Source organism: Colobus angolensis, unplaced genomic scaffold, assembly GCF_000951035.1.
Source record: "Colobus angolensis palliatus isolate OR3802 unplaced genomic scaffold, Cang.pa_1.0 Scaffold19, whole genome shotgun sequence".
NCBI classification, from domain to species: domain Eukaryota; kingdom Metazoa; phylum Chordata; class Mammalia; order Primates; family Cercopithecidae; genus Colobus; species Colobus angolensis.
This window is the reverse complement of record NW_012115043.1, coordinates 15,901,289-15,919,179: the sequence shown is the minus strand read 5'-3', so window position 1 is coordinate 15,919,179 and position 17,891 is coordinate 15,901,289. Positions and strand designations below refer to the sequence as shown.

The 17,891-nt window shown below is 38.1% G+C and overlaps 1 protein-coding gene across 4 annotated transcripts in view; it reads right to left on the bottom strand.

Annotated features, from left to right (window-relative positions):
* Positions 1–17,891, bottom strand: part of NEDD4 (neural precursor cell expressed, developmentally down-regulated 4, E3 ubiquitin protein ligase) — a 90,811-nt gene that overhangs the window by 40,953 nt on the left and 31,967 nt on the right. For 2 of the 4 annotated variants that reach the window (XM_011940536.1, XM_011940537.1), the window contains exons 2-4: positions 7,862–7,912; positions 6,318–6,379; positions 3,488–3,590 (exon numbers count right to left, since the gene is read on the bottom strand). The exons of 1 other annotated variant lie outside the window; for it this stretch is intronic. In XM_011940536.1, the coding sequence (XP_011795926.1) occupies positions 3,488–3,590; positions 6,318–6,379; positions 7,862–7,912 (216 nt within the window). The remainder of the gene's footprint in view (positions 1–3,487; positions 3,591–6,317; positions 6,380–7,861; positions 7,913–17,891) is intronic. One more of the 4 variants, XM_011940538.1, reaches the window with a different exon arrangement.

Here is a 17,891-nt window from a genome sequence, read left to right as displayed (position 1 = left end):
ATATTGAATCAGATTGCATTTTTCTGGTTTCAATCCCGAAAACATGTAAGTTAAGTTTTTATATTTTACTCTTGTGAGAAAATATAAGTTTTACATTTTTTGGTTGAATATAATCATTGATTAATTTCCTTTAAGATTAATACAATTTGGCCAGGCGCGGTGACTCAAGCCTGTAATCCCAGCACTTTGGGAGGCCGAGATGGGTGGATCACGAGGTCAGGAGATCGAGACCGTCCTGGCTAACACGGTGAAACCCCGTCTCTACTAAAAAATACAAAAAAACTAGCCGGGCGAGGTGGCGGGCGCCTGTAGTCCCAGCTACCCGGGAGGCTGAGGCAGGAGAATGGCGTGAACCCGGGAGGCGGAGCTTGCAGTGAGCTGAGATCCGGCCACTGCACTCCAGCCTGGGCGACAGAGCAAGACTCCATCTCCAAAAAAAAAAAAAGATTAATACAATTTATTAATAAAATAGTTCTCACTACTGCTGTAAAGGATTATAAAAATACTCAGCACTCGAAAAATGGTACCAAAAGAATATTTCTTTTAAAGCTTCTTAGAGATTTTTCCCTTAAATGTCTGCTTAATGTATTTATATTATCTGAGTGAATTCAAGAAGAGAAAGAACAAAAATTAATTTAATTAAAGGCTTAAGAAAAACCTGTCTCAAATTTGTGGAAGTAGAGTTGTACAATCAAACACTGTTTAGAAAGACTGGATAGAATGCCTCTATACAGTCAATTTTTGGATACCAGACCTTCCTATTAAATAGGTATCAGCTGCTATTCTTTATAAAATAACTTTCTAAGTATCAATGAACCTTATTTAATTACTAACCTCAAAGCCAATATGTAATTGCTCACAATTTAATCAAGTCAAAGAGGGTCAGGAAGAAAGTATTCAGAGGTACAACCAACATTTTATATGTTAATTTTGTAAAATACATACAACTAACCCTAAAGGTGCAAACGGTGCAAAAATCAACCGTTACATAATTATCTATTATAGCCATACTTTACTACAGAATATAAACTACCTAAGAGTGAGCTTCATTTCAAAATTACAATTGTTTTCTTTAAATAGTAGAATTTATACAGTCACAAACTAGCTGTCAAAGAACTAGGCAAGACTCCTCTAGTCATTAACTACACAGAAGGTAAATAAGCACAGATTCATGTGTTTGAATTCCTAGGGCCTTTCATAAATAAACTCCTACACGCTTACATCTCCTGAAATTATAAGGTGCATTCTGAGGGAATTCAAACATTGAGACATGAGACCACAAAATGAAGTGAAGCAGTTCTCTCCACAGAAACTCAACTGTGAACAGGGTCCTATGATGCGTGCGTGTGGGCAAAACTTGGAGCAGGTTACTAAACAACGAAATGCTGTTAAATTTTTTTAAGTTACTAAATAAATAATTTTCTTTCTTTACAGCAGATATCCTTCATTTCAAACAGAATTCCATTATGCAAGATACTCTGGTACACCAAAAAGCCAGGTAGAGAAACTTCTACTGAATAAATACTTGAAAACTTTAAAAATGATTATTATATGAAAATCAGATAAAAATACGTAAGAAAAAGTTAATTAAATAAGTGAAGAGAGAATTGAGAAGATAACAAGTTCTCTGATCACTAAACTAGGGGCTATCTATACTGTGAGTGAAGAAAAGATTCTTTCTTGGCCGGGTACCGTGGCTCACGCCTGTAGTCCCAGCACTTTGGGATGCTGAGGCAGATGGACGGCTTGAGGCCAGGAGTTCAAGACCAGCCTGGTCAACATAGTAAAACTCTGTCTCTACTAAAAATACAAAAATTAGCCAGGCATGGTGGCACATGCCTGTAACCCCAGGTACTTGGGAGACTGAGGCACGAAAATTGCTTGAACCCAGGAGGCAGGAGGTTGCAGTGAGCTGAGATTGCACCACTGCACTCCAGCATGGGCCACAGAGCAAGACCCTGACTCCAGGAAAAAAAAAAGTCTTCCTTCTATCCTTCTATTATTATGGATTTTCTTGCAAAGCAAAATCTCAGTGCATTTAAAATTTTCCCAGAAAGCTCTGCTGCAAATTCACTACCTGTTCTAGAGCTTTCTTTCTCAAGGTGCATGGGTACGTGAGGTAGAGCCTAGCCCCTGGGGAAGGCCCTCAGCTTCACTGTTCTCATGGAGACATAAGCAGGCCCTCAGTCACAGAGGCAAAAGTGTTAAGCAAGGCACCAAATAAGAAGCCTCCAGAGCAATTTGGTGCCATATGCTATGTGCTCTGCTTTCAGTAACTGCTGTTGATATGGTCTGGCTGTGTCCCCACTTAAATCTCATCTTGAATTGTAGCTTCTATAATCCCCTCGTGTCGTGTGAGGCACTCAGTGGGAGGTAACTGAATCATGAGAGTGAGTTTTTCCAGTGCTGTTCTCATGACAGTGAATAAGTCTCATGAGATCTGATAGTTTTATAAAGAGCTGTTCCCCGGCACATACTCTCTTGCCTGTCACCATGTAAGCTGTGCCTTTGCTCCTCTTTCACCTTCCACCATGACTGTGAAGCCTCCCCAGCCACGTGGAACTATGAGTCCATTAAACCTCTTTTTAAAGCTTTATAAATTACCTAGTCTCAGGTATTTCTTCACAGCAGTATGAAAATGGACTAATACAGCTACTGAATAAATATTTCTTTTTGATGATAATGTGCTTTCAAAAGGAACCTCAAGGAGCAGGTGTTTTTTTGACCCCTTTCCAAATCATAAATTTTTCTGCTGGAAGAAACCCTCGAGGTCATCTGGTGCCATCCTGTCACACTGCAAACAAGATCCTGAGGTTCAGAAAAGTTCAATGACTCACTCAGGTCTGGCTAGATAGTGTGCAACTAGGATTCCAGTCTCCAAACCCTATCCAATTCTATTCCAAATACTTATTTTCTGCCTCCTACTTGCTTATTCCAGATGCACGTAACTCTACACAAATCTTGACTTGGATTTTCCTCTCATCCTGTCATCCATGAAAATTGTTAAATTCTACTTGCCCCACATACAGAAGGCTCTTTATTAGATCACTTAAATTCTCCTTGCTCCCTAATTCCCCTCCTTTCCTATGAGCCCTCCCACCATGAGAAGAATATTAACAGGACTTAAATTTCATAAAAGAGTTCCTGATCAGTGGAGTCTCCTCAAAATGTCCATATATTTAACTTCAAAATACTAAATTGTGTTCTTACTTTAATGGAGAGAATATACAGTTTTAGAGAACTTTGAAAAACTAGACTTATATTCTATTCTCTCCTCCTTAACCTTTAAGAAGGCCATCAATAATGACCATTTATTCTACAGAAATATCCTTAGAGGAAAGACTATTAATGAATGCTTGGGTGAAATAAATGTCCAAGTAAGTAATTTTTATTTACACGTTCATTCAATAGTTATTGTTCTTCAGAGTACAGTAAAATAAGAAATTCAAATTTTTTTTAGTTTAACCAAATATTTATAAAATCTCACCTCTAATTCCTCAGCCTGTTCTGCATTATCATCTTCTGAGCCACTGGTTTTAGGCAAATAAGTCATTTTTAGTCTCAGATAACCTTTAACTCTTGATTTGTGACTGTAGAAAAGAAAATAAATATTCATAAAACTTTAACACCAGGGAGAAAAGTATTCAATTAACAAGAGTTTAATGAACACCCACTAGGTACAAGGGGGTCTACAAAGGGAGGTTCAAAGACAAGTTCCAGGGCAGAAGATATCTAGGGAAAGGAATAGAAGGTGGAGAAAAGGGAAACATATATACATAAATAATTGTTATGCCACAAAGATGATGCTAAGGAAGTTTAAGTGAACCATCAGAGACAATGTCAGAGAGAAGCTGGCCTTTGAGTTGGGATTAGGAGACTGGGGAGGATTCTTATCTGTGGCAGTAGAGGAAGAGGCATTATGAGTAGAGAAAAGGGCAAGATCCAGGAAACAGGTGGGAAACTGCAGGTGCAATTAAGGAAATGGCAATACTTGAGTTTGGCTGGATTACAGGATATGTTAAGGGGACTACAGGAGGTTGGGATGGTCCAGAGGTCATGCAAAATCAGACAACTTCAGACTTTATTTTGCATATTTTGGTAAATCACTGAGAATTTGGGGGACAGAGAAAGGTATCCTCAGAGATGTGCTTTAGGGATACTAATCTGGCCATATTTTTTTGGATGACAGAAGAGTAGAGGGCAAGGCTTGATAAGTGTCTGAAACCTGCTACATCTCTTTGGCAGCTGTTTGAATCTGTCACACATTAATTTACCTAATCTATTCTTATATTGTATCACCTCTTTGAATAATTAGTTGTCTAAGCTAAAGGCTGCTGCCTGCTGTAGTAATATTTTAAATCTTTTGAAAACCTGTCTTTCATAAGCTTCTTCTTCTTCTTCTTTTTTGTTTTTGTTTTCAGACAGCATCTCCCTCTGTTGCTCAGGCTGGAGTGCAGTGGCTCAATCACGGTTCACTGCAGCCTTGACCTCCCAGGCTCAGGTGATCTTCCCACCTTAGCCTCCCAAATAACTGGGACTACAGGCATGCGCCACCACGCCCAGTTAATTTTTGTATTTTTTTTGTAGAGCCAGGGTTTTGCCATGTTGCCCAGGCTGGTCTGGAATTCCTGGGCTCAAGCAATCCACCCACCTCAGCCTCCCAAAGTGCTGCGATTACAGTGCTTTCATAAGCTTCTAATTTAAGGCTTAATTCTATCTATTGCCCTCATCAATTCTAGCATCCTATGATTTACTTAAGAAATCCTTGCTTGTCTCAGCTCTCTATATAGATTTTTTGGGGATGATTTTTACAGATATCCGATATGTAGCAATTACCCTTTGTCTTTTTAGACAAGAGTCCTAATCTTTTTATTCTGTCTTCAAGAGATTACCTACCCCTACTCCCAAGCCTCCCCTGATCTTTTTAGCTCTTCTCTGTATAGTTCTCATGAATTTGGCATATTCAGTGTATCCTTTCCTGAGTAGTCAGTGAAATCCCCGATGCTTATTTCCAAGGCTGCTAATGTGGCTTGTGTCTCCATATTAAAGGAGATGTGAACATTCTGACTTGTGGCTATAAAAGATGGATACAGAAAATGTGCTCAGATAATGTTCTGTTGAAAAGTTTCTCTACAATTGTATGTTTCATGTCTTCTCAATTAGAAAAGAAGCCTCAAGGTTTTGACTTAATGGGGCTCAAACAAATTTAGGAATGTATTCGTACATTTTCTATCTGAATAAAGTTCTTTCTACACTTGCAATAATATTCATTGCGGACAGAAGAAGCAAATTGTATTTTTTAAAGATAAAGAAGCTAGAAAGCATGTGACAAATTGAAAAGCAGGCTGCTAGGACAATCAAATAAGAAAAAACAATTTAGTCATTCTTGACATGCAGATGTCACAATCAGTCTAAAATTAAAAGATGAAAGGAGATTTACATTCCAGACATCTACAGAAATTAAATATGACTTCCTTTATAGAGAGTAAATATTAACAGTCAGTGAGCACTCCTTTCCATTTTGTTTTAATATTTATATTACAAACAGTAATTTAAAAACATCGCTTTAAGTGAAAAATTTTACTAAGTTCCAATAGTACCTTTTCAAATGCATTTTATAGTTTAAGAAACAAGACAAATACTGTTGCTTTCACAGATGTCCTTTCTCTGCTTTAGTTTGACCTTTTTGAGAGTAAATCCACACATGTTTTGACTAGATTTTACTTGTCAATGTGGTATAGAAGATCAAAAGGAGTTCTGGTTACAGCTTAAATTTAAATTTTTTTTGATAAACATCAAGTAACTTTGGGAAAATGGAATTATAAGCATGCTATTTGGGTTTTAAATTCCAGTCTTATGTTATTTTCTCTAAATATTTGAGTCTTCTGAAATACTTTTTAAAGTATGCAAAATATAGTTAGGTTTTTCTGAAATTGGCTTTGTGCATGTCGAGTTGGATAATGGTTTTAGATGAATTCATGTTTGTGATTTCTTAAAGCACAGTATGACAATATGACATAAACTTTAAGATAAAACGTAAATATAAAATAATGACAAATTTTAGCCTTCTAGTCTGATCAGTATCAGGAGGACAAATCCTTCCCAAAGGGGTGTGATCACTTTCTGTATTTTCAGAGTGTTTTGCAATGTGCATATAGTACTTTTAATCAGAAATAGCAATGAAGTTTTTAAAATAATAATAATATTTAGAAGTAGCTTCTTTACAGAGGTTTAAATCCTGAATTTCTAATAAGGCTACTGTAAGGTGTAAAGAAGAGACAAAAAATTTAATATGCTATTATTTTATACTTACTGACCTTCTTGGGTGAAGAACAAAATCCTTAAATGTATATGGTCTCTCCAATCTTGGATTTTCTGTCTAGAATAAAATAGTGGGTTTTCAAAATATATCTATAACACCAAAAGCATGTACTTTTCAAGAATACTCATGAACTATCACCTAAGGCATAATTTAAGTTGGAAGTGAGAAAAAAAAGTAGCTTTAGTTTATCAAATGCTAACTTCACAGCGCTTTCGCTTTCCTGCCCAAGAGGAATTGCAGCCGGCATCACAACTCAAATGAAAACTAGCTGAGCAGGTGGGTTGTGGAGCCAAAGGGAGGGTAGAAGACAATAAGTAGAAACACAATATAGAGTGGTTAGTATGTTGACATCCCAAAAGAGTATGGACTGTGCACATGTCTGCAGGCTGGCTTGGTTAAAGCACGGAGATAATTCTAGTAGACCAAAAAAGTCAATAGCCTGGAAAGTAAGACTGGATTAAATATATTACTGAAGGCTAATGGTCCTGCACCCTGTTTAAAAAAAACAAACAAACAAACAAAAAGATTATGCTCTGGAAAGACTGTAGACAGCTAATTAATAGAACTCAAAAGACTGAAAAAGAAGTATTTTTTCTCTTTCTTTAAAATTCAGCAGCTGTTAGTTTTTATTATCCTTCTCTGATGTTTTGCATTAACTACCCAGTCTGCCTTGAAACTCTTTTCTTAAATTCTCATGACATTATTTTACTTGGTTCTTTTCCTGTTTCCCCTTGTCTGTCTTCTCTTTCGTTTCTGATCCACTCATGTTGACTGAGAGTCAATGGCTGGCCCTCCGTTCTTATCTGTTTTATCAGGAAAATCCATTATTTTCAGAGATTCTGTTGTTGCCTGGACAGTGATAACACTCAATCCTTCTAGTCCCTTTTCCCTACAGAACTGATTTTTCTCTCTCTGTCAGCAGTCTACTTTAAACTTTCATTTTCTTTGTTTCCTATCAAAACTCTGTCCAAAAGTAAATTTTTTGCATTTCAAAACAAAATGGGTTTTCTTCCTCACTTTTCTATATGAGATGCCACTCTTATCTTCCAAGTTCAACTTGTATTATCTTTACTTCTCATTTTCTTAAGCCTCCATGTCAGACATGTGATTCAATAATGTTCTATTTTGCAATGTTTCCTGAATCTGTTTTCCTCCTTGCTATATTCTTAGTCCTGATTCTCAGTGTTGTATGTTTCTATTGCCATAAACTACCTTAGTTTTCTTCTGAGAGCTTAGGCCCTCCTCATTCTAGTTATTCAGCAGGATATTTTCAAACTAATCTTTTTCACACAATGTTTTCACAATGCCAACAAACATCAGAAATTCTCTATTTCTCACTGGGGTTCATGTATGGAAATCTTAAAGAGAAAATGGAAACGGAAAACTGAAATGAGTTTTTAGAAAACGGTATGTTTAATAAATAAAAGTAGTATAGATTTGATAAATCAATTATTTACATTAATTATATTGTATATATGTAAGTATTTATTAAATTAAAAACATAAACACAAAAGGAAAATCATGGGCACCTATACCAACCGGTAATGGATAAAGTGGAACATCCACTTGACCTAGGAAATCATCTCTTGTCTATAAGAGAAACAAGAAAAAATATGATTAGTAATATGCTCAATTCCTTTAGAAGATTTTGATGAGATAGTGCCACCATTCACAGAAAATGTCGAATTTTAAAAATTCAATCCTATGCAGCATCAATGGAAAATAAAAAGTAATGTGGTACAACTTCTGGTAATGGCAGAGTAGCATACATTAGATTAATCCTTCTGCAGATAACCATTATATTCTGTGACAAAATACTAAAAGGGATATTTGAAAGTAAAATAGAATAACCCCAAACAAGCAGAAACTGCAGAGAAGTCAATCCTTGAAAGAAGGAACTACACTAGGTAGGGTTCAGTATTTACATGGCTTTTCCTCTACCAGTATTCCACAGTCCACATAATGCAGACAAGCCTAGAACTTAAGCTGAAATCTGCACTATTAGTGGCTTGAGGAGTCAGAAGGGCTAGATTGGGGTTGACAGCATATCTAGAAAAAGAGGAGAAAAATCCCAGAAAAAAAGAAGCCACCAGAGTTCTTCCAAATCTATATATAAACCCTTACCCAAATCCCTAGTTTTACCCTAAACTGAACAGGTGAAAGTCAACAGATGGAAGATTGAGAGGGCTCAGCATTGATTTCAGCTGATGTTCACCAAAAGGAAAGCAGAATTTGGAGTTCAGCTATGTTAACTTGCTGGAACAAAAATCAACACTGGGCACGGTGGCTCACACCTGTAATCCCAGCACTTTGGGAGACCAAGGTGGGCAGATCACCTGAGGTCAGGAGTTCGAGAGACCACCCTGGCAACATGGTGAAACCTCATCTCTACGAAAAATACAAAAATTAGCCAGGTGTGGTGGCACATGCCTGTAATCCCAGCTACTTGAGAGGCTGAGGCAGGAGAATGGCTTAAACCCAGGAGGCAGATGTTGTAGTGGGCCAGGACCGTGCCACTGAACTCCAGCTTGGGTGACAGAGTAAGACACCATCTCAGGAAAAAGAAAGAAAAGACAAGAAAAGAGAAGAGAAGAGAAGAGAAGAGAAGAGAAGAGAAGAGAAGAGAAGAGAAGAGAAAAGAAGAGAAGAGAAGGGAAGGGAAGAGAAGGGAAGAGAAGAAGAGAAGAGAAAATCAACACACCTCAGGCAAATATAATAAAATTCACTGTCTATTTGTTACTATATTCATTGTCCAGCCTAAAATAAAAAAAATTACTAGACATGCAACGAAATAAAAAAAATATGACCCAGTATCAAGAGAAAAAGTAATTAATAGAAATCAGTCACAAGATGACGCAGATCATGGAATAAGCAGACAGGGAAAATAAAGCAGCTATTATAAAGATGTTCAAAGGACTTAAAAGAAAAATAAGGTCATAATGAACAAAAAGATGGGGAATCTCAGCAGTAAAAGGGAAACTAAAAATGAATCAAATGCACATTTTTATTTTATTTTATTTTATTTCATTTTATTTTTGAGACAGAGTCTTGCTCTGTTCCCCAGGCTGGAGTGCCATGGTGCAATCACAGTTAACTGCAACCTCCACCTCCTGGGTTCAAGTGATTCTCTTGTCTCAGCCACCCAAGTAGCTGAGATTACAGGCATGTACCATGCACCACCATGTCTGGCAGATTTTTGTATTTTCAGTAGAGACAGGGTTTCACCATGTTGACCACTCTGGTCTCAAACTCCTGACCTCAGGTGATCCGCCTGCCTCAGCCTCCCAAAGTGCTGGGATTACAGGTGTTAGCCACCACGCCTGGCCAAATGTATTTCAGAACTGAAAAATATAATACATGAAATAAAAAAATTCAATAGATGGGTTTAAAAGATGATGGAAGATGACTGGAGAAAAGTATCATGAACTTGAAGATACAGAGACAGAATTTATCTAATATGAAAAATAAAGGGAACTTGCAGAAAAATTTCAAGCATTCTGACATACATGTGGCTGGAGTTCCATAAAAGGGAACAGGTAACAGGGCAGAAAAATATTTGCGGGAAAAAACAGCCAAAATATTCACACATGTAGAAAAACACAAGCTGAGACAGTAATAAAGTCAGTGAACTGAAGCAGGGTCAACATAAAGAAAAATGGGAAGGCACATCATTATTAAATGCTGAAAACAAAAAAGATAAACAGAAAATCTTGAAAGCAGCCTAATAAAAACAATACATTACACACAGGAGAATAAGAATACAGATAATGGTTGACTTCTCATCAAAAATAATGGAAGCCAGAAGACAACTGAATGATATCTATAAGTGCTGAAATGGAAAATGTACCAAGAATTCTATATCTAGCAAAAACTATCCATCAAAAAGGGAAGGAAAATCAAGATACTAGTGGATAAAGTTGAGATAATTTGTCATCAGCAGACAAATTGTTGGCACTACAGAATATGCTACAGGAAGTTCTTCAGGCTGAGGATAAGTGGCACCAGATAGAAGTTCAGATCTAAAGAGAGTAGTAAAGAGTACCAGAAAATGGTAAACATGTGGGTAAGTTTTTTTTTTTTTCTTTTTTTAGGTACCTTCTCAATCTTTGTTTAAAATACATGTAGATGTGATACAAATGACAGCATTGTGCACAAGATAGGTGGAATAATCAAATCTATATTGTTGCAAGATTTACATTTTATATAAAGTGGTATGATTGATATAAGTTAATCATTCATTGACTGCAGAGCTAAAAGGCACAGAGAAGAGTTAAAATGGAATATTGCAAATATTTGACTAACCCAAAATAAGGCAGGAAAAGAGAAACAAAGAAACAGATGAGATGAACAGAAATAAACTGCACATTCTGAGAACTAAATCCAGCCATATAAATTATGACAAACTAAACAGTCCAATGAAAGACACAGATTGTCAAGCTGAATAAAAATGCAAAACCTAATCATATGTTGCCTATAAAAGACATCTATCATTATTATTTAAAAATATTTTATTAAATATTTTTCTTTTTTTCACTTTTTTCTTTTTTCTTTTTTTTTTTTATGAAGAGATGGGGTCTTGCCATCTTACGCAGGATGGTCTCAAACTCCTGGGCTCAAGTAAGTCTCCTGCCTTGGTGTTTCAAAGTGCTGGGATTACAGGTGTCAGCCACTGTGCCCAGTCAACTTCCCATTTTAAAATAATTTCAGATTTAAAAAAATTGCAAAAATACTGCGAGAGAATCCTCATATGCTTTTCACCCAGATCCCCCAAATGTTAACATCTTAAATAACTATATTATAATGATCAAAACCAGAAATACTATTAACTGCTCTACAGACTTGATTCAAAATTCACCAGTTGTCTGCCTAATTTTAGTCCAGGGTCCAATTCAGATTCACATATTGCATTTGGTAGTCCTGTCTCCTTAGCTTCTTTTAATCTGGAAAGTACCTTAGTCTTTCTTTGTCTTTTATAATCTTGACATTTTTGAGCAGTACTGACTAGTTATGGAACATCCTTCTAAGATTTCTTCATGGTTGACTTTAGATTATTTTTTGCAAGAATAGCATAAAGGTGATGCTTGTGCCCTTCTCAGCGCATCATATCAGGAGGCACATGATACTGATTTGTTGTATTGTAATGATATTAACTTCAATCATTTGGTTAAGGTGCTGTCTTCCATCTTTCTCAATATCTTCCCCTTTGTAATTAACAGTATCTTGTAGGAAAAGCCTTTGAGGATACGTAAATAACCCATTTCTTATCATACTTTTTCTCACAAACTTTAGCATCCATTGATGATTCTTGCCTGTAACAATTATTACTGTGGTGCTTGCCAAATGTTGACTTTCTATTTCTACCATTTCTATTTTATATTAATTAATTATAATTCTGCTGAAATAAAGAATTTTTCCCTTCCTCCCATTTATACATTCAGCCACTAATTTATATTATCATAGGCTCATTGATATTTATTTTTTATTATCTTACAAGATACAATCCATTATTGTCAATTTTTTTTTACTCAAATTGTCCCAGATATGGTCATTGAGAGTCACGTCAGCTAAGTTTTTGTACACTTCTGATATCTTCCCAATTTTTTTGTGTATTTCCTTACTTTTTGGCACCACAAAATGTTTCAGGTTCGGCATATACTTTTCTTATCTCTGCTCTACAATCAGCCACTTCTCCAGAGAATTCTGATAAATTTTACTGGATAATCAGATTTAGATATAAAGATCTGGGTTCAAGGTGTTTGTCACTGTTAGGCTCAAGAGATGAACTTTAAATGCAAAAACACAGATAAATTGAAAATAAAGGTATGGAAAAAATAATCAGGTATACAGTAAGTATAAGTGGCTATAATAATATCAGAAATTAGACTTCATGATAAGGAGTATTGCCACAAATAAAAATAAACATTTTATAATAATAAAGAGATCAATTTATAAAATATTACTATAAGTCAATAATATAAATCAATAATAAACAGAAAAACTATCCAATTAAAATAGGCATAAGACCTGAACAGATATTTCAAACAAAAAGATAAATAAATGGTAAATATTACTCTCTTATAAAGTTAAACATATACCAGTATATGACCAAGAAATTCTACTCCTTGTATTTTCTTAAGAGAATAAAAACAAATATCCTCTAAAATACTACTCAAGAATGTTCACAGAATTTCATTCATAATAGCCTAAACTGGAAATAACTCAAATGTCCTTTGAAAGATGAAAGTGTGGTATATGCATTTAGTAGAATTACTCAGCAATGGAATGAAATGAATGGATATACGAAATAACACAGATAAATCTCAAATAAAAGTGTTTTTCTGTTTGCTTGTTTTGTTTTCTTGAAATGGAGTTTTGCTCTTGTCGCCCAGGCTGGAGTGCAAAGGCGCGATCTTTGCTCACTGCAACCTCTGCCTCCCTGGTTCAAGTGATTCTCCTGCCTCAGCCTCCCGAGCAGCTGAGATTACAGGCATGTGCCACCACATCCAGCTAATTTTTTGATTTATTAGTGAAGACAGGTTTTACTATGTTGGCCAGGCTAGTCTCGAACTCCTGACCCCAGGTGATCCACCCACCTTGGCCTCCCAAAGTGCTGGGATTATAGGTGTGAGCCACGACACCGGCCTGAAGAGTTTAATTATAAAAAGAAGATACAAAAGAGTACATGCTGTCCTATTTAACTTACATGAACTGTAAAAGAAATATAAAAGGGAGACTGGAAGAGTAGATGACAGCAGAGAGAGAAGTGAGAGAGTAAGTGAAAGTCCTAATACCGAACAGTAAGTACCTCTCCAACTCCTTTGTTGCACTTGGCTTCTACAATACTGGCAGACAAACACATACCTGCCAGGAAAGAAAATTCCTCTCTGGAACAACAAAGTAACCCAATGAGACAGACTTATAGATATTAAATCCTGGAAGTCTTCCAACAAAATGACTAATTCTCTCTGCTCACCCCAAAGTGGAGTCCACTAGTCAATAGATGCCCATGAACAAAACCCTTCCAATAAATACTGGAATCTTACACATTATGGACAGTTAAGGACTACTAAATATTTGGGAAAGTTTATAACATGAAACACACAGACCTAAATTAAAGATGGGAGTCTGACGCATAAGTCTGATGAATAAGAATTAAGTCAAATTGCAAGAAAAATACCTCAGAAAAACCGTAATATTCCGAGATAAGAGATAAACCACTTGTCAAACAAGACAGAAGGCTGCAAAAGAAAAAAAAAAAAAAAAGCAGAGGACAAGAAATATCTTGTAGAAATACAAAATATAACTCAAATAAAAACTTCAAGATAGAGTTAGAAGAGAGAGTTAAAAAAATTCTCAGAAAGTAGAACTAAAAGACAATAGACTACAGGATTCTTCAAATAAGGAAATTACAGGAGAAAATTCAAAAGTCAACACTGAAATAATAGACATTCCAGAAAGAAAAGAGGAAAGGGAGGACATTATCAAAAAAGCATTTTAAGTAACTTTGCTTGAACTCAAGGAAGAGAATGTTAAAACTAAAAAGGGCCGACGGGGAACAGTGGCTCTCGCCTGTAATCCCAGCACTTTGGGAGGCTGAGGTGGGTAGATCATGAGGTCAGGAGTTTGAGACCAGCCTGACCAACATGGTGAAAACCCATCTCTACTAAAAATACAAAAATTAGCAAGGCGTGGTGGCACATGCCTGTAATCCCAGCTACTCAGGAGGCTGAGGCAGGAGAATTGCTTGAACCCAGGAGGCGGAGGTTGCAGTGAGCCAAGATCACACCATTGCAATCTAGTCTGGGCAACGGAGCAACATCCTGTCTCCAGAAAAAAAAAAAAAAAAGAATAAAAGGGCCCACTGAATATTAGGCAAAGTACATGAAAGAAGAAAAAGACTTGCTGCAAGGCACATCACTGTGACATTTCAGAGCACCAGAGATAAAGAAATTCTAAAAGCTTGGAGAGTAACGAAGTAGATAATACACAAACCTGAAAGATAAGAGAGTAATTCCTCCAAAATAATGAAAGACAGGTATTTCTTAAGTAGAATTCTACATTCAGAAAAACTATCTTTTTCAATTATGATGGTAGAATAAAGACATTTTCAGATACTGGTATTTTCAGGAGGTAATGGAGGATATACTTCACCAAAATGAGGGAGTGTGCCATGATATGGAAGATGCAGGGGATGCAAAATAGGAGAGAAGCAAAGAGGAACCTCAGAAAGACAGGGAAAGGAAGTCTCAGAGTAACAGTTATGTAACACCTAGACAGCAACCAGTGCATACTGGAGCAGGAAGACAGCTACAAGAGAGATGTTTCTTAGAAGAGTAGGGATAATCACATCTACTAGTAGGGTTTTGTGAGAATTAAATAAGAGAATACAAAGTGCCTTGCATAATACCTAGCACACAGTAAGTATTCAATACATGTTAGCTTAAATATATACACACACATATATATATACAGATACACACACACACACATATATTTTTTTTGAGACGGAGTCTCGTTCTGTCGCCCAGGCTGGAATGCAATGGTGCGATCTTGGCTCACTGCAACCTCCGCCTCCCGGGCTCACGCCATTCTCCTGCCTCAGCCTCCCGAGCAGCTGGGACTACAGGCACCTGCCACCACGCCCAGCTAATTTTTTTGTATTTTTAGTAGAGACGGGGTTTTACCATCTTTGCTAGGATGGTCTCGATCTCCTGACCTCGTGATCTGCCTGCCTTGGCCTCCCAAAGTGCTGGGATTACAGGCATGAGCCACTGCGCCTGGCCAGCTAATATATATTTAAAATACTGGCATATATAATGAAATCCCTGTTCCCCTTTTCCTGGACCAGTATGTGGACATTTCAAACAGGTTTATACAAGAAAAGGAGTACGGTTGGAGACTGAGGCCTAACAAATTAGCTTGGTTTAATGCCAAATTCCTATACTAGAACATGAGTTGATGATAATTTTTGAAATGAGTAAGTTAGCTTTTAGTGATGTTTTCAAGGCTATATGTAAGTGTAAGTTTCTTTTCTTTTCCTTTTCCTTTTTTTTTTTTTGAGATGGAGTTTTACTCTTTTCACCCAGGCTGGAGTGCAATAGCATGACCTTGGCTTACTGCAACCTCCACCTCCCGGGTTCCAGCGATTCTCCTGCCTCAACCTCCTGAGTAGCTGGGATTACAGGTGCACACCACCACTCCCACCTAATTTTGTATTTTTAGTAGAGAGAAGGTTTTATCATGTTGGCCAGGCTGGTCTTGAACCCCTGACCTCCAGTAATCTACCCACCTCGGCCTCCCAAAGTGCTGGGATTACAGGCGTGAGCCACTGTGCCCAGCCAGTATGTTTCTTTATTCCTATTTTTATTACAAGCAGATGTTATACTTCATAAGTCTGATCTTTAAGAAGTTCTAAGTAAATAAGTAAAATATAACAAAAAATAGTAAAATCTCAACCAGGATGACCGAGGAATGAAATATTTTGAGTAATTGAATTATCTAGTTAATTTAGGTTTAGGCTTAATCAGATTAAAAAAAAACTTTTTTTTTTTTTTTTTTGTTTAGTCTTATTAGGTAGCCTTGTCCTGAGTAAACAGAACACACTGAACATCTGTATGTCTGATGATTTGTGACCTTGCAGTGCTTAAAAAACATAGCTCTGATCAACTGTCACTAGAGTAATACAGGCACAGAACAGGGTTTCTCGGTTTAGGCACTACTGACAATTTGAGCCAGATAATTTTTTTTGTTTGTTTTTGTGGGGGCTGCCTTGTGCATTGAAGGGTATTTACCAACATTTCTGGCCTCTACCCACTGTGTGGCAGTAGGACCTGCCCTCCAGTTATAACAACCAAGAATATTTTCTGGCTTTGCCAAATATCCCCTGGGTGGCAAGATCATTCCTCATTAAGAACCACTGCTACAGAAGGTATAAGACCAAATCTTCCAATAAATGTGCAGAAGTCTCTCCCTAATTTTGGTTTTTAAAAGTAACAGCTTTTAGGTAGGAAGTGGAGCAAGATAAGCAAATAGAAGCCTCCACTGATCATCCTCCCTGCAGAAACACAAAATTTTAAAATGACACAAAAACACCTTCATAAGAACCAAAAATCAGGTGAGCAATCACAGTATCTAGTTTGAACTTCACATCACTGAGAGAGGCACGGAAGAGGCTAGGAAAGACAGTCTTCAACTGATGACACCCAGCCCCTCCATCCCCTGGCAGCGTCTGCATGGCATGGAGAATCTGTGCACTTGGGGCTGGGAGAGCTCAGTGACGGTGGGACTTCGCATTGGAACTCAGTGCTGCATCGTCACAGCGGAAAGCAACACCAGGCAGAACTTAGCCATGGTCCATCAAGGTGGCATTTAGATCAGCCATAGCCGGCAGAGAATTGTCCATCCTAGTGGCGGCAGCTCGAGTTCTGACAAGCCTCACTACCGTGGGCTAAAGCACTCTGGGGTTCTAAATAAACTTGAAAGGCAGTTTAGGCCACAAGGACTGCAATTCCCAGGTAAGTCCTAGTGCTGTGCTGGGCTTGGAGCCAGTGGACTTGGGGGGCAGGTGATCTAGTGAGACACCCAGGAGGAGCGGCCAAGGGAGTGCGTGTGCCACCCCTACACCAACCCCAGGCAGTGCAGCATGCAGCTCTGAAAGAAACTCCTTCCTTTCGCTTGAGAAGAGTAAAGAGGACTTTGTCCTACAACCTGGATACCAGCTCAGCCATAGCAGGCTAGGACACCTGCTGACTAAGCCTCAGGCCCTGAATAATCTGCAGCAGTAGCCAAATAGCATACATCATGGGCTTTAGGTGAGACTCTAGACATACAGGTTTCAGGTGAAATCCAGCACATTATCAGGTGTGTTGGCTATAAGGAGAGACCCCTTCTGCGTGAGAAGAGTAGAGGGAAGAGTAAAGAGGACTTTGTATTACAGTTTAGGTATCACCTTGGCCACAGTGGGGTACAGCAGCAAGCAGGCTCTTGGGGTCCCTGATGCCAAGGCTTGGTTCTTGGATGGCATTTCTGGACCTTCCCTGGGACAGAGGGGAGCCCACTTCCCAGAAGAGTGAATTCCAGGCCTGGCAGCATTCATCACCAGCTGACTGAAGAGCCCTGGGGCCTTGAGTGAACACTGGAGGTAGTCTGGCAGTACTCCCCATAGTCTTGTGGCAGCAGTGGCCATGGGAAGAATCTGCCTTTGGAAGGAGAAGGGAAGAATGGGAAGGACTCTGTCTTATGGTTTGCGTGTCCACTCAACTGCAGCAGAATAGAGTATAAGGTAGATTCCTAAGCTTTCTGACTCTAGGCCCTGAGTTCCAGATGGCATCTCTGAAGGCACTCTGGGCCCAGGGTAACTTGCTGCCCTGAAGAGAAGGTCACAAGCCTGGCTGATTGTAGAGCCCTAGGGCCTTGGAGCAAACAGAGGTGGCAGCCAGCGAGTGGTTACAGCAGACCTTGGGTGAGACTCAGTGCTGTGCTGGCTTTAGGTTTGACCCAGTGCAGTCCCAGTGGTGGTGGCTACGGGGATGCTTGTGTCACCCCTCCCCTAGTTCCAGGCAGCTCAACA